General features: G+C 43.3%; 1 protein-coding gene across 2 annotated transcripts; it reads left to right on the forward strand.

Annotated features, from left to right (window-relative positions):
* The first annotated feature begins 265 nt into the window (after window positions 1–265).
* Window positions 266–20081, forward strand: RNF41 (ring finger protein 41). 2 transcript variants are annotated; one of them, XM_027854995.1, is made up of 7 exons: window positions 266–483; window positions 3389–3573; window positions 10852–10963; window positions 14039–14310; window positions 15112–15247; window positions 15544–15647; window positions 16358–20081. In XM_027854995.1, exons 3-7 carry the CDS (start codon window positions 10874–10876, stop codon window positions 16707–16709), a joined length of 954 nt encoding a protein of 317 aa, XP_027710796.1. In that variant the 5' UTR covers window positions 266–483; window positions 3389–3573; window positions 10852–10873; the 3' UTR covers window positions 16710–20081. The 2 variants fall into 2 exon arrangements, with proteins under 2 accessions (XP_027710796.1, XP_027710797.1); XM_027854996.1 differs by lacking the exon at window positions 10852–10963.
* The last annotated feature ends 430 nt before the right edge of the window (window positions 20082–20511 follow it).

Here is a 20511-nt window from a genome sequence, read left to right on the forward strand (position 1 = left end):
TCTTCGAGGTATTTCAAGTAACAAAATTTCCTTCCCAGCTGGAGGGGCGGGTTAGGGGGGGGAAACGTAGAGTCCTCTCCCCTCCCAGGCAGCTACGTTGTCCTCTTTCGGAATCACGAAAACTTCCGGTGGGGGGAGGCGGGCCAAGCTAGAGCTTCCACCTTTCTCATTGGCCAGGAAATAATCTTCTCCCCCCCTTCCGGCCAGAGAGCCCATTAGGAGGCGGGCCGTGGCGTGCCGACGTGTTTCCGGTGGGATGTGTAGCACGGGGAGGCGGGGCAAAGAGTGTGCCTTGGACGGATGAAGACTGGGCTCAGTCTTCCCCTCCCTTTCCCCCTTCTCCGAGGAACTACGGGGAAGAGGCCTTTAGGGCCCAGCGCGTGACCGCAGCCGCTTCACCTCCAGCAGGAGTCCGGAGCGCGAAGAGCCAGGTCAGGCTAGTCCGAGCCCGGGGAGCTACGGGTCTAGACCGCTCCCAGGACGGTGCGTACTGCGCCTGCGCGCGCGAGGTGTCTGGGAGGTGGGGCTGGAGGAGTCGGGGTTTGGAGGGGTGGGCAGGCAGGTGGGCAAGATCAGAATTGAGGAGGGGTGTTGACTGGGTGAGAGGTGGAAGGGGCTGGGAGAGGAGGAGGGACCAGAAGAGGCAGAAAAGCTGGGGGAGAGTGGGCTGGAGAACAAAGTGTTGTTAAGTGGGCAGCGATTCACCCACTTTCCACTCACTTTCAGGGTAACTGAGCCTCTCTTCCCCATTTCTTGCCTTGCTCCCTCACTCCTCCTTATTCCAGGGTGGAATCCCACATTTTTTCCATCCCTGCTCATGGTTTTCTGCCTAGCCTTTGAATATGAATGCATGGAAATCTTCCCAAACCGGAGGCTGAGGGGAGACTAGTGAGATGGGAGGAAAGGCTTTCTCAGAGGAATTGGCTAACAGCCAGAGACAGGCAGCTCATTTTGCCTATCAGTATTAAGGTAACCCCAAAAGAAGTTATTTAATCAAGCCAGCAAAATGGAAGATCAAGAAAGATAGAAGGGTTTTTCTTAGCTCAACTTATAATAAAGGACGGCTGTAGAACCAAAAGAGGTCTACAAGATGAAAGTTTTGAGAGGAAGTATATGATTAATTTAGTTATGTTATTTTCTTTGAGTATGCAGCCAACATTACCTTCCAGTTCAAAAGAGGAAGCAACTTAAGACTCTGGTCCCTCTCAACCGTTTCCACCTAGATTCCCCAATACTTGGAGGGCAGAATTCTAGAACCAACTAGGTGATAGTAAGGTAAAGTTTACAGGGAAGTACACATCACCTTAACATACAGAAAGTTTAGCATTTAGAGCTGACCAAAATCAAAATGGGCTGCCCTAAGGTTGGCGAGTTCCCTACTAAGATTTTTGCTTTAGGTTGAGGTTGGACTAGATGCCCTTTGGAGGCAAGTTGCCCTTCCAACTTGTCAAGTCATATTTCTTATGAATTGTGTTAACATAGTACGAATACCATCTCACCTAGTTATGTTATATTTCCGTGTGTGTTCTCCTATCTTGTTGTATTTCACAACAATGCATACATTGGGAAGGTATTATTATCTCCATTCGACAAAACAAAGAAATGAAAATATGAAGACATTAACTGACCTAATTGAGGTTAGACAGCTATGGCAGAATCAGTACAACAACTTTGGCCTCCTGTCTTTCAGTTTTGTACTTTTTTTTTTTAATTGTGAAATATTACGTCACCCTGGCCTACCAAGGAGACTTAGAAATTGTAGGATTTGTGATACCTAGGAAAGTATTGGTTGGGGGGAAGGGCAGGGCAGAATGAGGCTGGTTTAGTGACATACTCTTTAGAAACACTATAGGCATGGTGAGTGCCTGCTGAATCACCAATTTTAGGTTTCTAATTAGGCCTGGGCCATGAATTGAACAGATAGATCACTCTCTAAAACTGGTGGGGTGTTTGTGAAATGAAAGGAAGTCTCTGAATGAAAGAAGTAAGACATCTGATCTTCTTTGGTATTGAAAGAGGAGAGTGGGCCATGCTTTATTATTTTGTGGAACCAAAGAACCTGCAGGATGACAGACTGTGAATGGCACTGCCCTCACCCTTTTATCATAGAGTCAGTCTCTGGTTTAAATAGTGCTACTACACTTATATTATTATTGCAGACCAGTGTCAAACTAATTGACATTTACTCTAGGCTCAGAAGATGAAACATATCCTTCATTATACCTGATAGCAATAATTACTCTGCCACTTCCCCTTTAAGATTATTTAACATGAAAAGTATGTGTTTGACATATAGATAAATGTACATAGGGTACAAAAAGTGTGATTGGGCCTTATCCCTTTTCTCCTTAATGCCTTTACCTGTACCTCTTGCCTGTGTCTGATGCAGCTATTTCTTTAGCAAATCAACCTCTTTGCTTGAATCGTTTCCTCTTCCCTAGTGTTGTAGGACTACTTCCTCCTGTATTACCTCAGCCTTTCTTATCCTAAAGCCTGTTCACTTTTTGAGTAACTGGGAAGTGGGGAATATCTGAACCAAGTGTTCCCCAGTTATTGTCTCATTTTTACACACCTAGAATGCTCCCCTTCCTTAACTTTGCCTCCTGGCTTCCTTCAAAGACACAACTCAAATATCACCTTTTGCCCTTTCCTCCACCCCCCTCACCTCTACTAGCATATTCTCTCTGAGGTTACATTGCATTTGCCCTGTATTCATTTTGTACATACAGGTTACATGGATTGTGTTTCCTTCATTAGAGTGTGAGTTCTTTGGGAACAGAAAGTTTTTTTGTGTGTTTCTCGTCCCTTTAGGGCTTTAGCACAGTGATACATAGGAAGCACGTAATAAATGCTTATTGACTAACATCTGAGCAAGTTCATAGCCTGTAAGTAAAGTCTTGTACCTTCTCTTTGGAGGGAGGGTAAGTACTCTCTACATGAGGCAATGGATATGAAAACATTTGGTAAACTCTAAAAAATGATACAACTGTGAGGTAGTATGGCATCTGGGCAGTGTCTGACTGAAGGCTTATGACTTTCAGGAATTGAAGTTACATTTCTTCACAGAGTATCTGAAAACACAAATGATTGTCTGTTTCAAAAAAGTGTCTCTTTTCTTCCTTTTTCCCCCCTTTAATTTGTTCTTCTTCCCTATCCTTTCACTGAAACCTGTGTTTGAGCCTCTTCCACAGTGACTGTGATTATATATCCAAACCCCTTTTCCTGATAGTGGGGGGGGCCTTTCACTGGAAACTCATGCTTGACACAACTGCCTCATCCTCCCCATTTGGTTACCAGTTCCAAATCTGTTTACCTATTTCTTCCTCCCCCATTGAGTAGAGTCGAGTTTTCCCTGACTTACCTTTCTTTTCCTTGTTCCTATTAATAGAGCAATCCTGATTATGACATCACGACCATCCCCTTGGTGATGGAGCTCATCATTAGGATGGAAGAATGAGTCTGAGCATAACATACAAGATGGGTTACTGGGAGCATATCGTGAGAGGTACTGAGTGGAGCCGTGAGGGGGCTGGAGCCTTGTGAACAGGGACCCTGCCCCACACCACCTGCCAGGTAAAAACAGACCATTGGCTCAAGACCATGCAGTTAGTTTCAGTTGCCTTTTAACAAGCCGTGTCCTTTCCTTTCCTCTCTAATTCCTGATCCACGCCACAGAGCTTTGCCTGTTTTCTTTGCTCTTCGTTCCCAACGTTTTACACTCTGGCACCTATGTTCATTTTCACTTGTTTTTGGTTGCCTAGGAGATCTTAATGATTTTCATATGTGTCTTCCTGTCTGCCAATAGGCCTTAAGGCTGCGTCTTAGATGATAAATCCTTTGGGAAAAGGAATTGACTTAGATTGCTTTTATGATGCCCTTCTACCCTCCCACCTTCCCAAGCACAGAGCAGAGAGAGTAGGAGAGTTTCTATTCTGGGTGTTCAGAATGTTATTTAAGTGATAAATAACTGGCCTTTTGATGTAGTTGTGCCTTTTTGTATGTGTTAGGTTTTTCCTAGAAAATTGTGTACAAATTGAACTAATTTCTAAATGGGATTATATTTTAAATATACAAAGGGAGTTTAGCCTCTACAGAGTCCTGCTTTCATATGCCATGGAAGCATGGCAGTGCTACCTGGGACCTTGAAGACTACTAGTGTAAGCAGAGCATAAACTGAGTCAGAGTCTACTATGGTAGCAAGGTGATCAGCAAGTATACTCAGTGCTGAAGGAGAGAGGTCCTGTCAATCTTGTCATTCTCCTTATAAATGAAGCCAGAAAAGGAGGTTGCAGTTAGCTAGACAGAGGGATAGCTTACAGACACTTTTTAGAGAGACAAAGAAGGGAATTGGTTTTATTCCAGCAGCAGTGATAAATATAATTTCATGGGACACCCAATATTTACCCCAAAAAATTACCATAAAAATAGTTGCAATTCATGTACCAACATTGGTTTCAGGGGGAAGTAGAGGAATTTCTTAGAAAAACTAGAAAATTCTCATGCATTCAAATCAGCATCATCTGATACACAGTGACTTTGGTGTAAAAGTTGGAGTAGGTGATGTTGGTGAGAAACATGTAGGTCAGGAATAAAAGGCTGAGAGAGGTCAAAGACTTGTAGAGCCAGGAAGCTTCTGTGTAGGCATTTGTCATTAATACCTTATTTGAGAAAAGAACCAATATGCTCCAGATATAGTGAGCACCAAATAACATCACAAAGCATTACATTGGTTATAATTGAACAGCCCACCAAAGTTTAGGTACTATTGTAAGCACTTAGCACAGTGCCCGACACATAGGAGGTGCTTAGTAAATGATTATTCCCTTCCTCTGTTTTTGGAGTCATTCCCGACTTTGTACAGACTGACAAGTTATCAGAGCAGAGGTCAAAATTAGCTTTAGCGAGAAGAAAAAGTGATAAAGATGAAAAGCCATGGGACTTAGTCCTGACCTAATCAAACAAATCATTGGTAATGAAAAATAGTAAAGGAAAAGGGCATGGACATTGATTATGATTTTATACAGAAGTTTTTAACTAATGTAAATCAATCACCACAGTGAGAAGACCAAATCAACCTGAAAAACATGTCCCAGTGAGCAAACATTTGACTTGTGGAGAGTAATGACACCCAAAGGCAGGTGTTGCCTGAAAGTAGAGAAGGGTAAGATCAGTTTTAAGAAAGTATAGCAAGGGACCTAGTAAAGCAAAGTCATTCTGAAGCCATTTAAGGGAACAACAAACAAGAAGAATAGAAAAGATCTGCAAAGATATTATGAAAAACTTTCCACCATCAGTGTGGTAACACATGGGTATCATCATAGTCCTGAATGTACTTATAAAAGAAAGTAGAAGAAACCCTAAAATGAACAAAGACAAGAAAAGCAACTCAGTTCAATTCAGTAAACATTTATTAAGCACCTGCTATGTGCCAAGCACTATGCTAAGTGCTGGGGATACAGAAAGAGGCAGAAGACCCTCCTTGCCCTCAAGGAGCTTAAGATCTAGTGGATTGTAATAGATGAGTGTACATAGAGTAGATCTGTTTTAGAGGAAGGCATTGAGGGATCATTTACAAAGTATCCGAAAGATAAGAAACCAAAGTTGTGGGGAAAAATTCAGACATTTATTAATCCTGAAAAAAGACAAGCTGACCTATTTATCTACTTTTCTGTATATACAAAATTTTCATGAGAGCCCTCTTCATACACTGTACAAGTAGAGAACAGACAGGCTTTTCAAATGATACTACAGTGGCCTTTAACTTTACCACCACACGATTTACTGAAAGCTGTTGAGGATATAAAGCCCCACTGTGTTTATCATTTGGTTACAAAATACTTAATTCGGTAGAGCAAAAACCACTTTAAAGGCTCTCATTCATACATCAAAATCATTTAAGATTTCTTAGTAGATTTAACAACAGAACCTTCTCAGCTCGCCTCTGATCCAAGCATCAGGTGAGGAATATGATGAGAAGATGTATGCTTGCCAACAGTATTTGACACTTCACATGGAGAAAGTCTGTCACAGAGACCAATATGAATTGGATGATGAGGTAAATGATACTGGTGCATCAAGCCCCAAAACATTTCTGAGCTTCATCCGAGAGATCCATAATCACTTGGAATGATTTGGCTTGATCATCGTATCAAGCGGCTGACAAATGTCTCTTGCCCAGATTGCCTTGGAGTTGGGTGGACTTTTCCACCATTTGTATATCTGAGGGGAGGAAAGAAACCCAGTACAAATGGACCCAAATTGAGTTGCATTCAGAATTAAATGGGCAGAAGAGCGGGCTGGATTGACTTCAAGAAATTGCAGAGTTTCTGTAACGCCGAACTTCTCCCAGAAACAAAAGCCCATCTTTTTAAATACCAATTCTCACTTATGTTATGTATCTGTAAGACATAGAATATAAGTATCCAAAGAATTAAAAATGGGTATTACATAGAGGGTAAAAGGCATATGGTAGGTGTGATCTGGCTGTATCAGAGAACAGATAAGTATGTTGGAAGACCAGGAGTAAAAGATGTCAGGAGATGGTAAGATCAAAAGAGAAGATGAGCTAGTCATATGGTGAGTGAAAATAGGTGGATGACTATGGCAAATTTGTGGAAAGATGTGAACAAGAGTCATGTAGCTAGGCTGATCTGTATTCTTGGAGGAGATCTTTAAATCAATGTGATCACAGATCCTTGTGGGTTAAGAAAATTTTAATGTTTTAAAAACTCCTTGAGGTAAATGCTTTTGTAAAGTAGGAGTTGTGTAACTATAGAAGATCTCCACAGGTATGGTCAGGATTTCACCCAAACCACTGAAACTTCAGGTTCCCAGGAGATTCTCAGGTTGACAGGGGGAAGGTATGTGTCAGGGAAAAGAACTAGGTGTCAAGCCTTAGTAGATTTGTTCGGAGTTGGAGAAGTGAATTGAATTCTGAAGTTTTTTTTTCCACTCTTCTCATTTAGACAGACATTGTGAAACATTACAGGATCCAGAAGAGGTCGATCTGAAACCTCAGATGAAGGCAGATCACATTTGAGATGGGGAGTTGGATTAGGTTGGATTAGGTGATACCTAAATTCTTTTCTGGTTTTAGATTCAGCATCAGTCCAGAAGATTCTACTTAATCCCTTTTTTTCTGCAAAAAGACCACTCATATTTTTAATAGACTTTTTTTAAGGCAGTTGGGGTTAAGTGACTTGCCCAGGGCCACACAGCTAGTAAGTGTCAAGTGTTTGGTCTGAGGCCAAATTTGAACGCAGGTCCTCCTGACTTCAGGGCCAGTGCTCTATCCACTGCGCTACCTAGCTGCCCTTTAATAGACTCTTAATGAAGTTTTTACATTTTTTTAAAGTTATACACTAGCAATTTATTTTGATACTTACTAGATTTTGCAGCTATGTTAGAAAAAAGTTAGGATTTGGTTATTTTCTTTATCAAAGCTATTTCAAACATTGTGAAAGTAGGAGGTAAACTGTCTCAAATTCAATAGATTAATCATAGGTAGTGAAATATTTTTATTACGATTTGGAAAAAGCTGTCAGTTAAAACAAAATTGTTAAAACAACCTTAGTACATCTTAATAAAAGTTTAGTGTGCAAAGCAAAGGAAGTGGTAGTCCTATCCCTTGTACACTGCACTGGTCAGACCACATGTAATATCCTTTCTTGGACACTAAATTTTATCAGTAACATTGACAAAGGGGCAACCCCTCTGTGGTGAAGTATATGGAAACCAGGTCGTATAACACATTTAGATGGTGCTTTATAATGGTTGAATGAACAGCATGTGTTTAACTTGGAGATACTGTATCTTTAAAAATCTTTATTTAGGTGCTCGAGCAATGATGGTTTCATTGTTATTCTGTGAGGAGACTTTAACTGTCTTTCCTCAGACTCAACTGTGATTGCTGAAGATGAGAGGACAAGGAAAAACGACTATAAGTGGACTGTTTTAGCCATTAAGAGGAAAACTTGAGTATGGAGCTAATTCAGTTTTCAACTTTTCTTTTTCTTAAATTTAAAGTCTGGGAAAAAAGTTTCTGTTTTTAAAAATTCCCAGATGATTTTTTAATTTAAGAATTAATTGAAGAGAAGAAAATGTTTTTCTCTTACATATTTGTACTTCTAATCTCTGAATTCACATACTAAAGTGCCTTCTACTGGTTTACTTGGTGTCACTTTAAAAATTAAGCATTCAAAAACTTGTTTTAATTTTTTTAAATTTAAGCTTTCATTTTGAAAGCATATTTCCAATTAAGAAATTGGAGTAGCCTGAAAGGATTTCAAACTGAAACTTTACAAAATATATAGATTTATTCAGGTTTGAAATCATGGATTTTACTCTACTTTGACTCCTTGGGAGGAATTGCAATACTGATTTCTTGCTCTTGTTTGGCACAAACAAAAGGGTATGAGTTACTTTCTCCCACCACTATGCCTTCTCAACAAATTAGGGATACAGAAAATCTTTTACAAGAGGCTTTGGGTTGGAGTTTTATTTTTGGTTCTTTTAAGATCACCTATACATCCATAATCAATATTGGTAGATTGAAGGATTAATCTCTTTGGTGTCCAGCCCACTTCATTCTCTGCTTAGCTAGCTTTTATGAATCTGAGAGTAGTAAAAGGTAACGCAAAATAACTTCCCATAGTAAGTTGGGAAGGAGTCTGGGTGTCAGGTGCCACTTTACCCCAAAACTCCCTCCTCTTTCTGATCCATTCCCAAGTTTGATTAGACAAGGTGCAGGTGTCAGATCAACAAGAATTTATTAAGTACTTTCTGTGTGACTAGAACCCTACCACTTCCTCCTGTCCCCAGAATACAAAGAAAAGCAAAAACAAACAAACAGTCTCTACCCTCAGGGAACTCCCAGTCTAAAGGGGAGACAGCATGCAAACAACTATATTCAAATGAGACATAGGCTAGATAAACTGTGGTAGGGGGGAGGCACAAGCATTAAGAGGGATTGGGAAAAGCTTTTTGCAGAAGGTGGGATTTTAGCTGAGAATTAAAGGAAGCCAGGAAGCCAAGATGAGAAAGAATTCCAGGCATGAGAAACTCCCATGGAAAATGTCTGGAAATGGAATGTCTTTTATGAGGATAGCAAGGGCAAGGAGGCCAGCATCACTGGTTTGTAGCCTACAGGGAGGGGAGTAAGGTGTGAGAAGAATAGAAAGCTAAGGGGAGGTCACGTTATGAAGGGCGTTAGAAGCCAAGGATCCTGAAGCTGATTGAATAGGAGGGAAAAGGTCAGACCTAGCTCAAGAAAAATCCGTTTGACAGCTGCATGGAGCATGGACTGGTGTGAGGAGACACAGTGTCTGCCGACCAAGCTGAGTTGAACCCTACCTTGGCTTTAGTCACAGCCTTCAGGGTCTCATTCAGCTCCTTCCTCTTCTCTTCCTTCCCTTTTCCCCCCAATTTGGACCTAGAAGAAATTTCTGGTCAGACTCATCATGTGCTGAAAATTTAAATTGGTAAGTGTCCCCAAAGGGTACTTTTGGTTGACAGCAGTCTTCTGTGTCTAATCAGCCCTATCTGCTGGATCACCACTGATTACCCCCATTTTCCTGTAGCTTAGGCCATGTACTTGCCTCATAGCTGAAGACCCATTTCCAGGTATCTGTTCTGGGAGTTACCCTTCCCCCTCCCCCCCAAGTTACTAGCCAAAGTTCATTAAGATAATCCCCCAAGCTCCACACAGGGGCTGTTTGGATGGCTGTTTCTAAGCCAGAAGTTCAGGTGATGACTTCTAACACATCTTTCTCATTCTCTTACTTAAGACCAAAATGGTCAGATTTGAACTTAAGGAATTGTGAGTGGTTTTTTCATTTGTTTATAAATAATTACATAATCTTGTCTTTCATTGTTGTCAGGGTATTCAGGGACTCAGGGACTCTTAGGTTGGTAGACCACTCCCTCTTCAGGGCTCAGAGAATCCTCAGCCTAAATTCTTTGACAGGCCCTTATTAAAACTCCACTTTAGGCATTACTAGTGTACTGTTTAGTGTGTTCAGTTTTGCACATGTATGCTGGATTTTCCTCCCAACTATAGATTAAAACTCCATCTGAGGTGAACACTATTTTTTCCCTCTGTATCCCTGCCCAACACCTACTTGTAGGTCAGCTTTGAGTAAGGTGGGAATTTCATCGTGATACTGATGGACCCTTTTTAGTAGGTACAAACCCTGAGGGAAGAGGATGAAACCTTAAGGTGGAGTGAGCCTTCCCACATCTCCCAGCTCTTACATTTCCCTACTTTTGGCTATAAACTCCCAGAAGTTTTATCTCAGCAACTCTGTGTTCTTTGGAAAACGAGGGGACAGGGAGCAGCTAGGTGGAGCAGTAGATAGAGCACTGGCCCTGGATTCATGAGGACCTGAGTTCACATCTGGCCTCCGACTCATAACACTAACTGTGTGACCCGGGGCAAGTCACTTAACCGCATTGCCTAGCCGGAAAAAAAAAAATGAGGGGGGACCAGACAGTACCTATCTCTTTTCTTCCTTCTCCTTCAGCATATGTGGAGGAGAATTAAAACAGGTGGTGGGCAAAACAGTCACTGCCAGAAGACAGGAGCGATACCATGCTGGGAGAGAAGGCAGAGGCTGAGTTGAACTAATTGATCTTTCTATGCAAAAGTGAGTTTATATGACCACAGCGTAAAAAGTGTTTGAGGAGGAATCTCTCTCCCTTACTTGACAAATCAAAATTAGTCATATCTAACAGAGGTAAGAAGTAAACTACCAACCAAATACATATGCTCTGCTCCAACCCCTGGTTTGGAGAGATATGGCCTGGTCCATTTGTAGACTACCCCTAGTGCTGCTTCTCTTCTCTTCCCTGCAGGGCCTGGTCTCAGTGATGAGACATGGGGTATGATGTAGCCCGATTCCAGGGGGATGTTGATGAAGACCTTATTTGTCCTATCTGCAGTGGAGTTCTGGAGGAGCCAGTACAGGTGAATTGGCAGAGTGGAAGAGTAATGGGTCTTGTGTTTGTGTCTCTCGCACACTGCTTGTTGAATTGGGATAATGAGAGGTAGTTCCTATTTTTCCAGGTTTCAGTTTATCCTGAACCATTCTACTTTGAGAAACAATAGTGTTCATGGAGTGCTGAGGCCCAGAGAATGGAACCCCCATGAGTATCAGGAAAGCCAGCATTGAAACAGAAGTGTCCCAATTTATGGTTTCACATCCCCCAGTACAGAATGGGTAACAGAGAAGTAGGCCTAGGTCTTCCCCCAAGGTCTGCCTGAGTAGGTGGAATGCCCCAGGGGGGGTCCCTCTATTTGTTTTTTTAAGTCAGGGTTCTATTTTCCTCAAATACCATGTATTAACTGAGGAAGGGAAAAGATCCAAGTAGAATGGATAGAGACCTGGCCTTAGAACCAGGGAAACCTTGGGTTCAAGTCTCACTTCTGAGATACTGGTTGTGTGACCATGGGCAGATCGCTTAACCTCTCAGTGTTCTACTTAACTCTCTAAAAGTGTCAAAGAGAAGGTGCAGATGGAGTTTCCTCTTTTGGGGGTTCCCTCTATCAAAATTTAATAATGGCTCCAGTGTCTCTTCCTATCAGATTTTTCTGGGAAGATAGTTCAAATATTAGCTGATGAATGGAAGAAATGAATACTATGACATATATGCTAGCAAAGAAGCTCTAATTAAACATTAAAGTTGGAGTTAATGAAATAAAAAAAAAATCCCCACAGATGGAATAAAGTTGGGTCTGCAATCCTTGAGTAATAAAGCTGCCAACCTAAATAGATGGCTGGAGTGATGTGTTTCCACAGTTACCTACAAGCATTTACTTGAATATCAGTCATAACACCATGCTTAGATTTCCTGGCAGGTTTCCTTTAGCGTCTCTCTGTGCTGGTATGGCCAGGATCTTCCAGCTAGGCCCTCTTCCTGTCTGTCCATGGCTTCATCCCTGGCCCCTGTAAGTAGGAACTCTGATTTTATAGATCTTGACAGGTAAGAATCCTTTTGGTGCTCTGCCCCATGCCCTGTTGGCTGCTGCCTGCCCCTGGTGATTATTTACCTCCCCTGTCATCAGCATGTGTGATTGGGAGAGTTCTCAAGATTCCCAGAGCCTCCTAATTGGTCATCATCCCTTGGTCTAGAAGTCACCCTGCCTGTCTTCCTTCCCAAGACCTATCTATGGGGCCAGCTCCTGCATGTAGTGAGCTAGGCTCAGTGGAGACAGAGAAAGAAGCCGCTCCCTGCCACTAAATCACTCCTCCTTTTCCTACAAATCAGTCACTTGGTGTCTGACAGATGTGAGAAGTTAAAGTACCAGCCAGAAAGCATGAGCAAGATGAATTCCTAATGATCCCCACAAGATGCCCTGTTCTAGAATCCTTGGTGCTCGCTTAGTAAATACCATTTGAAGGTGTGCTCTTGTGACACCTGGAGTTAGGGCTAGTAAATCCCCATTTCTGAAACTAGTAGCTCCCTAGTCAGACCCACAGAATCTCAGGTTGGAAGACCACTTTAGAGAGATCTGTAGTCCCCATAATTTTATCACAAAGGATTTCCTGGATCTCCTGCCCCTGTGGCTTCAGCTCTTGGATTACCTATTCTCCCTGTCCCTTCAGACACCCAGAGGTGGAAAGGTGCAGTGTCTGAACAAATTCAATTTCAGTGTAACTGACTACTGACCTCCCTGGTTTCCTTTAAGTCCCAGCTAAAATCCCATCTTTGGGAAAGGAAGCCTTCCCCAACCCCTCTTAATTCTAGTGCCTTCCCTCTATTAATTATCTCCTATTTATCTATTTGTTTGCAAGTTGTCTTCCCCATTAGACTTCAAATTCCTTGAGGTCAAGGACTTTGTTTTTGGCCTCTTTTTTTGTATCCCCAGTGTTAGCATAGTGCCTGGTACACAGTAGGCATTTAATGTTTTTGATTGATTAAAATGACATGAGTCATTTCACCCCTCACCTCCAGACAAGACTTTGCTCTGCAGAACAAACCATGTAAATAAATGTTCCTCTCGTTCTAGGTGAGAGAATCAAGTGTGTCTCATGTATGAGAAACTCGTGTCTGCAGCCTTTTTGTAACCAAGGGACCCCTTGGTATCCAGCAGGGCCTGGTTGTTAGGTGGTGACCTCACAAAGGCCCATGGGTTTTTCCTATCAAAATTACTGGCCCCTAAGGACTTTGAAAGGCTCTCTGGGCAGCAAGAAGGGAGAGGGCAAGAACAAGAGGAATCTTTCTGTATCTTTTCTGAAGTGGGAAATATAAAGTCAAGGAAGAGTCTGGTCTCAAAAAAGCCCCAGTGGCCTCTGTTGAGGCTAACACAAAGTGTTGGACATCAGCAGAGGAGTCTCAAGTAGAAAGGTAGCAAAGTGACAGTGGGGGTGGGCGAGTTCCAAGCCAGGGACTGTGTTTCAGGTAACACCTAGGAAGTCCTTGGCATTCCTAAGGAAAAAAGCCTCAGTCTGTCTAGAAGGAGACTCGCCTAACTTCGGCAAGGCCAACCAGTTTCTTTAATACACCTTGCTTTTGCCTGGAATGACCCCCTCTTCTTCCATCCAAATCCTGTCCATTCTAGAAGCTTCCACTCACAAAATTCCCTCCACTCACCAACCATCGTAGTCTCTTATATCAATTACTCTCTTTATAATTAATTTGTTAATCACGTACTGCTTTGTGACATCTTTTCCCTTGTGTTGAAAATTACTTAAATCATTATTATTTAACTTGTCTTTATGTTTCATCTCCCCAACTGGATTATAAACTTCTTGAGGGAATAGATTGCAGCTTTTTGTAACTTGCAGAGTGCAAGGTGTGTTGTAGATGCTCAATAAATATTTGTTGATTTGACCTGTTTCAACCCCAGAGGGCACTTGGTCTCGCTTGGCTAGGTCATGAAAATCTGTACTTGGTGGAGAGAAGGAGGGAGCCCTTGTGATTCCTGGGAACTTTTGAATAGCATTACCTAGGAGAGTTCTGACTGGCTTGGTCTGTGGAGATGATGCCAACACTGCTTCCAGACCCTGCTGACTGTCCTGGGTAACTCTCTCCCTGCCAGGCCCCTCACTGTGAGCACGCCTTCTGCAATGCCTGCATCACCCAGTGGTTCTCTCAGCAGCAGACTTGCCCAGTAGACCGAAGTGTAGTGACAGTTGCCCACCTGCGCCCCGTCCCCCGGATCATGCGGAACATGCTGTCAAAACTACAGATTGCCTGTGACAACGCTGTGTTTGGCTGCAGTGCCGTTGTGCGGCTGGACAACCTCATGTCTCATCTCAGTGACTGCGAGCACAACCCCAAGCGGCCTGTCACCTGCGAGCAGGGCTGTGGGTGAGGATTTCCACCTGACCCTTGCCTCTAGTCCACAGAGTTAGAGTTCTTCCCTCTCCCCGTTACTATGCCCAGAATCAAGACAAATGAGGGTTAGCTTGCCTCTAGCCAGAGAATGCCAAAATAGAGTTGTCTTTTGGGCTACAAGATCTTGCTCTCTAGGCAAAGTGGTGCCTTGTCTTTCTTACCTCCCTCTGCCCTCCAGGCTTCCTGATTGGAGTGTCCTTCCCAAAGTTTAACCTTCATTTGGAATTTTTGACCTTTGCTCTTCCTGTAACTGATATGGTGAAAGGCAAATTTTCTAATTCTATAGAATAGCCTTTTAGAGTCATGAAAATCGATTGCACATCTCCCTCTTCTTCCCCACCCTTATCAAGGGGCCTCCTTATCTGGCTTAAGTTCCACCCTTCTCATCCTCATCCTCTTGATTCTCTGCTCGTCCTAGCTCACATGGGTCGGTGTGGGTTGGGAATGTCTGGGAGCAGAGTTTCGTTATGTGTGTAGCAGTGGGTTGGAGGGCTTCTGAGAAAGGGTAACTGTATAGCTGGAGTCTACATATGGGAAGAGAGAACAACACTATCTGGGTAGGGTTTTTAGAAAGTGGGATGGCAGAAGGGAACATAAGAGAGTGAAAACTGTAGTAAGTGTGAAGGCTTTGACTGGGAGAAGGCTCTAGCCTTCCTGGCACATTTCTGCAGTGGAATGGGACTCCTTACAGTCTCCTTGTTAGGCTGGGCATTGGAAGCCCAGTCTTGGCCACTGAGCCCCCTGTCATACTCTCTTCCTGCCCTGGGGTTGCAGCCTGGAGATGCCCAAAGATGAGCTGCCCAACCACAACTGCATTAAGCATCTCCGCTCAGTGGTACAGCAGCAACAGACGCGTATTGCGGAGCTAGAGAAGACGTCAGCTGAGCATAAGCACCAGCTGGCAGAGCAGGTATGTCTAAGGGGTTTGGGGAATGGGGTTGTTTAAAATAACAGTCCTATCATTGAGTACGGTGCATATGTATGAGAAGACCAATCATTGTGTCATATGGATGAGCAGGATAGAATGTGAAGGATAGAGTCCTTGCCATTTCCCTCTTCACATCAATTATTGCTGAGAGTCCTTAACCTTGAACAGTACCACCCACTTAGGGTTTATCTCCCTAAAATCCCCCTAAGCTGAGCTGCCCTTTATCTTTTTGCCTGCTGCTTCCTCTAACTCATCCTGGCTCTCCTTTCTTCCAATAGAAGCGGGACATTCAGCTGCTGAAGGCGTACATGCGCGCTATCCGCAGTGTCAATCCCAATCTGCAGAACCTGGAGGAGACCATTGAGTACAATGAGATCCTAGAGTAAGTGGAATCCCTGACTTCAGGGCAATCCTTAGACAGACAGAGGAAACCCTGTTGGCCATTAGTCCCTCAGGCCTTGGGAGGGAAAGAAGACTTCTTGGCAGGGGTAATCTAAGGCAAGAATAGAGGGAAAAGATGGGTCCCTGATTTAGATTTGGGTTAGGTTGTTCTACCAAAGGTAGTGACTTGGATTACATTGACCACCCAGAATTCTGTTTTGGGCTCTATACAGGTAGAAACTGCTGTTTTTGCCCCTCTGAAGCTTGTAGTATAAGGGAAGACAGTATATACGACCACCCTAAGCACAAATGAGAGTGAACATTTTGACTAAGGCTCTTCTAGATCTGAAAGTTTAATATGTGGAAAAAAGTGTTAAGGGACAGGAAATGAGGTGGGGCAAAGCAAGGAAAGAACTACTGAGCCAGGTTTAGAAAGAAGGGATAAACACACAAGCTAAGCCTTGCGCATAGTGTAATAATACTCATATTTATGTTACCATTTTAAAGTTTGCAAAGAGTGTTTTCCACATCTCATTTGTTTCTCACAATGACACTGATGGAGGTGCTCTCGTCCCCATTTTACAGATGAGAAACTTAGGCTCAGAGAAGTTACGGGCTATGTCCAGTGTTTATAACATTGCATAGAGCCCAGGGCAACCTGGACTGGGGGGAGAGGAGCTAGAGTGATTTCCTAAATTGCTATCCACACAGGTGGGTCAACTCCCTGCAGCCAGCACGGGTGACGCGCTGGGGTGGCATGATCTCCACACCAGACGCTGTGCTGCAAGCAGTCATCAAGCGCTCTCTGGTGGAGAGCGGCTGCCCAGCCTCCATAGTCAATGAGCTCATTGAAAATGCCCACGAGCGAAGCTGGCCTCAGGGCCTGGCCACCCTAGAGACACGTCAGATGAATCGGCGCTACTATGAGAACTACGTGGCCAAACGCATCCCTGGCAAGCAGGCAGTGGTGGTGATGGCCTGTGAGAACCAGCACATGGGGGATGACATGGTGCAGGAACCAGGGCTTGTCATGATATTTGCGCACGGCGTGGAGGAAATCTAGGAAAACACAGCAAGACTATAAAGCGAGAAGGAAACCTGAACCCCCACCATTCCACTGGGCATGTCCCTCTCACCCCCAGTTGCCTATATTCAAGCCCCAGCTTCTCACTCTCCTGGCACTAAAGTGCCCCAGGGCATTAGTTTCTTCCTCCCTCATACCTCTAGCCCCCTGTGCCCAAGAGGGAGATCCAGATGTGGATGCTATTACTCTCATCTCCTTTCCCCCCAAATTTCTGTACAGTTTCAGCCTGATTGGAAGGGTCCCCACCTCTACTTGCCCTAGGTCCAGATGTTTGCAGAAGGCACAAAAATGTCCATTGCTCCTAGAGGAGAGGGTAGCACCACCTCAAACCAAGGGGGTTGGAGCCTGTAGGCATTCTGGTCCTCAGCAGGATTGATGGGGAAATGTGAAGGGGTGAGGCAAGGTCAGAAGAAAAGACATAGGAGTGGTAAGTGATGCCAAATGGAAACTGATCAGCACTGGTGACTGGGAGTGGGGTGGGGATGGTGCTTATGACCTCTGTGCCAAGCGGGAATCTTTCTCTTCACCCTTGGGGAGAGGGGCAGATTTTAGCTGAATGGGTGGGGGAATGGGTACTGTAATGTGTCAGCAGGGCCTCTCTTCTGTCTTCCACTTTTCATAAATAGAATGATGGGTTCTGGGAGTTTGGGGGTGGGGGCAGGTTGGTGCAGCCAGGAAAGAGCCCTTCCCTGCCAGGCTTTTGCCAAAGTAGGGTGAGCTGATGTCCTTTATGGTTAGGGCAATGGTAGTTTCCAGATTTCCCCTCCCCCTCCCTTGTGATTGTGGTTCAGTATTTTTTGTAATAATTTGCTTTTAGGTTTTGTTCTGTTTGTATATCTCCCCATTTGGCGAGTTTTGTGTTTAAAAAGAGTGAGCCACCTCTGGCCTCTCCCATTTCCCACTCAGCCAAGTGTTGGGTGTTTAATTTATTTACATTATTTTTTCTTTCCTTTTTTCTGCCCCCCCCCCCACGAGACCAAAAAAGCTTCCCCTTTCTCCTCCTCATCCAAACTTTCTTCCCAAACCCACGAGAATTAAGAACATCATTCCTTTGCTGTTCCTGTTGTGGGGGATTATCCTGGGTGTGAGGGTTGGGACGGGGTTTATTCTTCCCCTTCATTACCTCTGATGTTTTGCTTGAGCATAGGTGAACACAGTGGCCGTTGGCTGATAAGAGAGCTATCTATGTATCTACTCTCCAACCCTAATTTCCCAGGTTAGTCTTCTGTCTGACCCCCATCAAAGTCTATTGAAAGACCAACAATGTCTCAGCCATTTGGAAAGCTGGAGCCTCTGGCCTTCTCACCCTGAAACTCCTTGGAGTTTGTAGCATTAATTTTTGAAGACGAGCTTCTCTTTTCCCTTGAGTTGTGGGGCTGGGTTTGGGCAAGCTGCTATTGCCACTTTGTCATTGGTTTAGGTTCAAGTTGGTCATCCAGGGCAGCTCTCAGACTCTGAACTGGCTGCTGGTTGCTTGGAAGCTGGTGGGTGGACAATTGTTTTGCTTCTCAAGGCACGGCTTGAGGTCAGTCCTTTCATATCCATTTAGTTTCTGTTCTTTTTGGTATTTCCTGTGTAGGCCCGCTTGCAGTTGGTGAGTGGCCGCCCTTCTAGGGGTACCTCTAGAATTGGACAGGACAGGCATGTGTTCTAGCTCCCATCAGGAGCTCAGAAATTAGAAAAAGCTTTTCTACTAGGTGTAGTTACTGTAGCTAGTAAGTTTCCTGCTATCTAACCCACAAGACTCATACCCTCTTTCTCCTGAAACCCAAAAATTAATTTGGAATCATGATTCTGGCAGTCTCCATTCCTCATGCTGGTCTACAGGTTCTGGCTGTATTTGTGTTCATGATATTGACTGCATTCCTAATAAACCTTTTACTCTACTCACCAAATTCTTAATTCAGCCTTTCTACCAGGGTTTCTCCTCTGCCCTTTATTTCTCCCCTTTTTAACTCTCTTTGATACTTATTTGGCTTTATAACCTGCTTTGGTCTCCAATGTGTAAGTTTCTAAAGGTCACACTTTTTTTTTTTTTGAGGGTGTGTGTGTGTGTGTGTGTGTGTGGCATTTTTGGGTGCTTTTCTTAAATCCCTTTCTCTTTTGCCAGCTGCCTATATTTTTATAACACAGACTGGTATCTTTACCTTCATACAATCCCCTTGTTTTAACTGTGAATCATATATCCAAGGTCTCAAATCCTAATTTGACCCTCCCTGTCTCTAATTGATATCTACAATGGGAACTTTCCCCCCTTCTGTCATCTTTGCTTTGAATACCTAGTTTCTGTACTAAAGAAGGGAACTGTGATCTCCTTTCACTTGCCTTGATCATTCTCATGGAATGAAGGGGCAACCTGAGGATACAATAAATAGCAGCTGTCCACAAGAAGAGTGTGACATTGGCCTTGCAGCCACAAAGACCTGCCCTGTGAATGAGTGCTGGCTGTGTTACCTGAGCTAGTTACCTAACATCTCAGTGTTCTAACCAGCTAAGGTTTAGATTTGCCAAGAAGGTTCTGACCTACATTGGTAGTAAGAGTTTCCTTATGCAAGGCCTCCTGCTACTAATGAAATCCCAAGTCCTATCCCCCTCTGAAGAACATTACAGTCTCTTTGGTGCTACAGTGCATAAGTATGAAGTGACCAGAATGTAGTGACTGAGCTATTCCCTTAAATGTGGCGATGGGTCAGGAGCAGGGACGTGGAGTGACCTTGCTTCTAGTGAGGGTGCTGTTGCTCAAAACATTTTCAGAATTGTCTTCAAAACCTGTGGAAGTCTTTGGAATACTGTTCAATAGTACCTTCATTCTGTACTTCTCCCTTCCTCTCCCCCCTCCCTCCCAAAAATCATTTGAAGCCAAAACTGGCAAATTAGTGGTTAATTTGGCCTTTTTTTTCCTTTTTTTTTTTTTTAAAAAAAAAGAGACTTGAATTTGTTGGCCAAGGATCAATGTAGCTCAGTTGGAGAGGCTTATCAAAAGTAAGTTGGCAACTAGGTGACAAAAATTTTTGGCCATGGGGGCACAAAGCAATTAGGGAATTGGGAGGCACTATACAAATGTGATTGTGAAACATTGCATTTGTAAGTGTGAAGAGGCTTGTTGGTCAGAGGATTGGAGTTCAGTGGTTAGTTTTGATAACTTTCTAGCTGTGTGACCCTTTGGGAAAGTCACTTAATCTCTCTGGGCTTCATTTTCCTAATCTGCAAATCAGAAATGATACTTGCACTGCCTACCTCACAGGGTTGTTGTGAGGAACATGCTTTGTAAGCCTAAAAATGTTTTATGGTTTACACTGTAAATTATTAATAAATGTGAGTTAATTCTAAGAGAAAAAAATGGTATTTTAAAAGCCTTTTACAGGCTTTAGCTGTATCTCAAAGGCACCCTGTCCTATATTTGAAGGATCTATGTGTAGAAGAAGAGGGGGAAAACTTATCAGAGAGGACTACAAAAGTCTTTGCTATTGATCAAGGAACAAATGATGCATATAGCCTTGCTTTGAAGTTCAGATGATGTTTGGGGAAGAAGTGAAATTCAAAGTTGGTAGTAGAACTTGGATGCTAAACTTGGGTTTGGATTTAAACTAATAGGAAATTGTAGCTTTTTGAGCAGAGAAGTTATATGATGAAAGCGTTTTACAATCTGGCAGAAGTATACAAACCTAGAAATGGAGAAACTGGAAACAGGAATCAAATTAAAAGAAGGTTATTGTAATTCAGGCATGAAGACATGGAGATATGATGCACTGGGATGAAGACTAAAGCGGGTGTTTGAAAG

The sequence above is a fragment of the Vombatus ursinus genome, unplaced genomic scaffold (assembly GCF_900497805.2).
Source record: "Vombatus ursinus unplaced genomic scaffold, bare-nosed wombat genome assembly UNPS02010769.1, whole genome shotgun sequence".
Lineage (NCBI taxonomy): Eukaryota > Metazoa > Chordata > Mammalia > Diprotodontia > Vombatidae > Vombatus > Vombatus ursinus.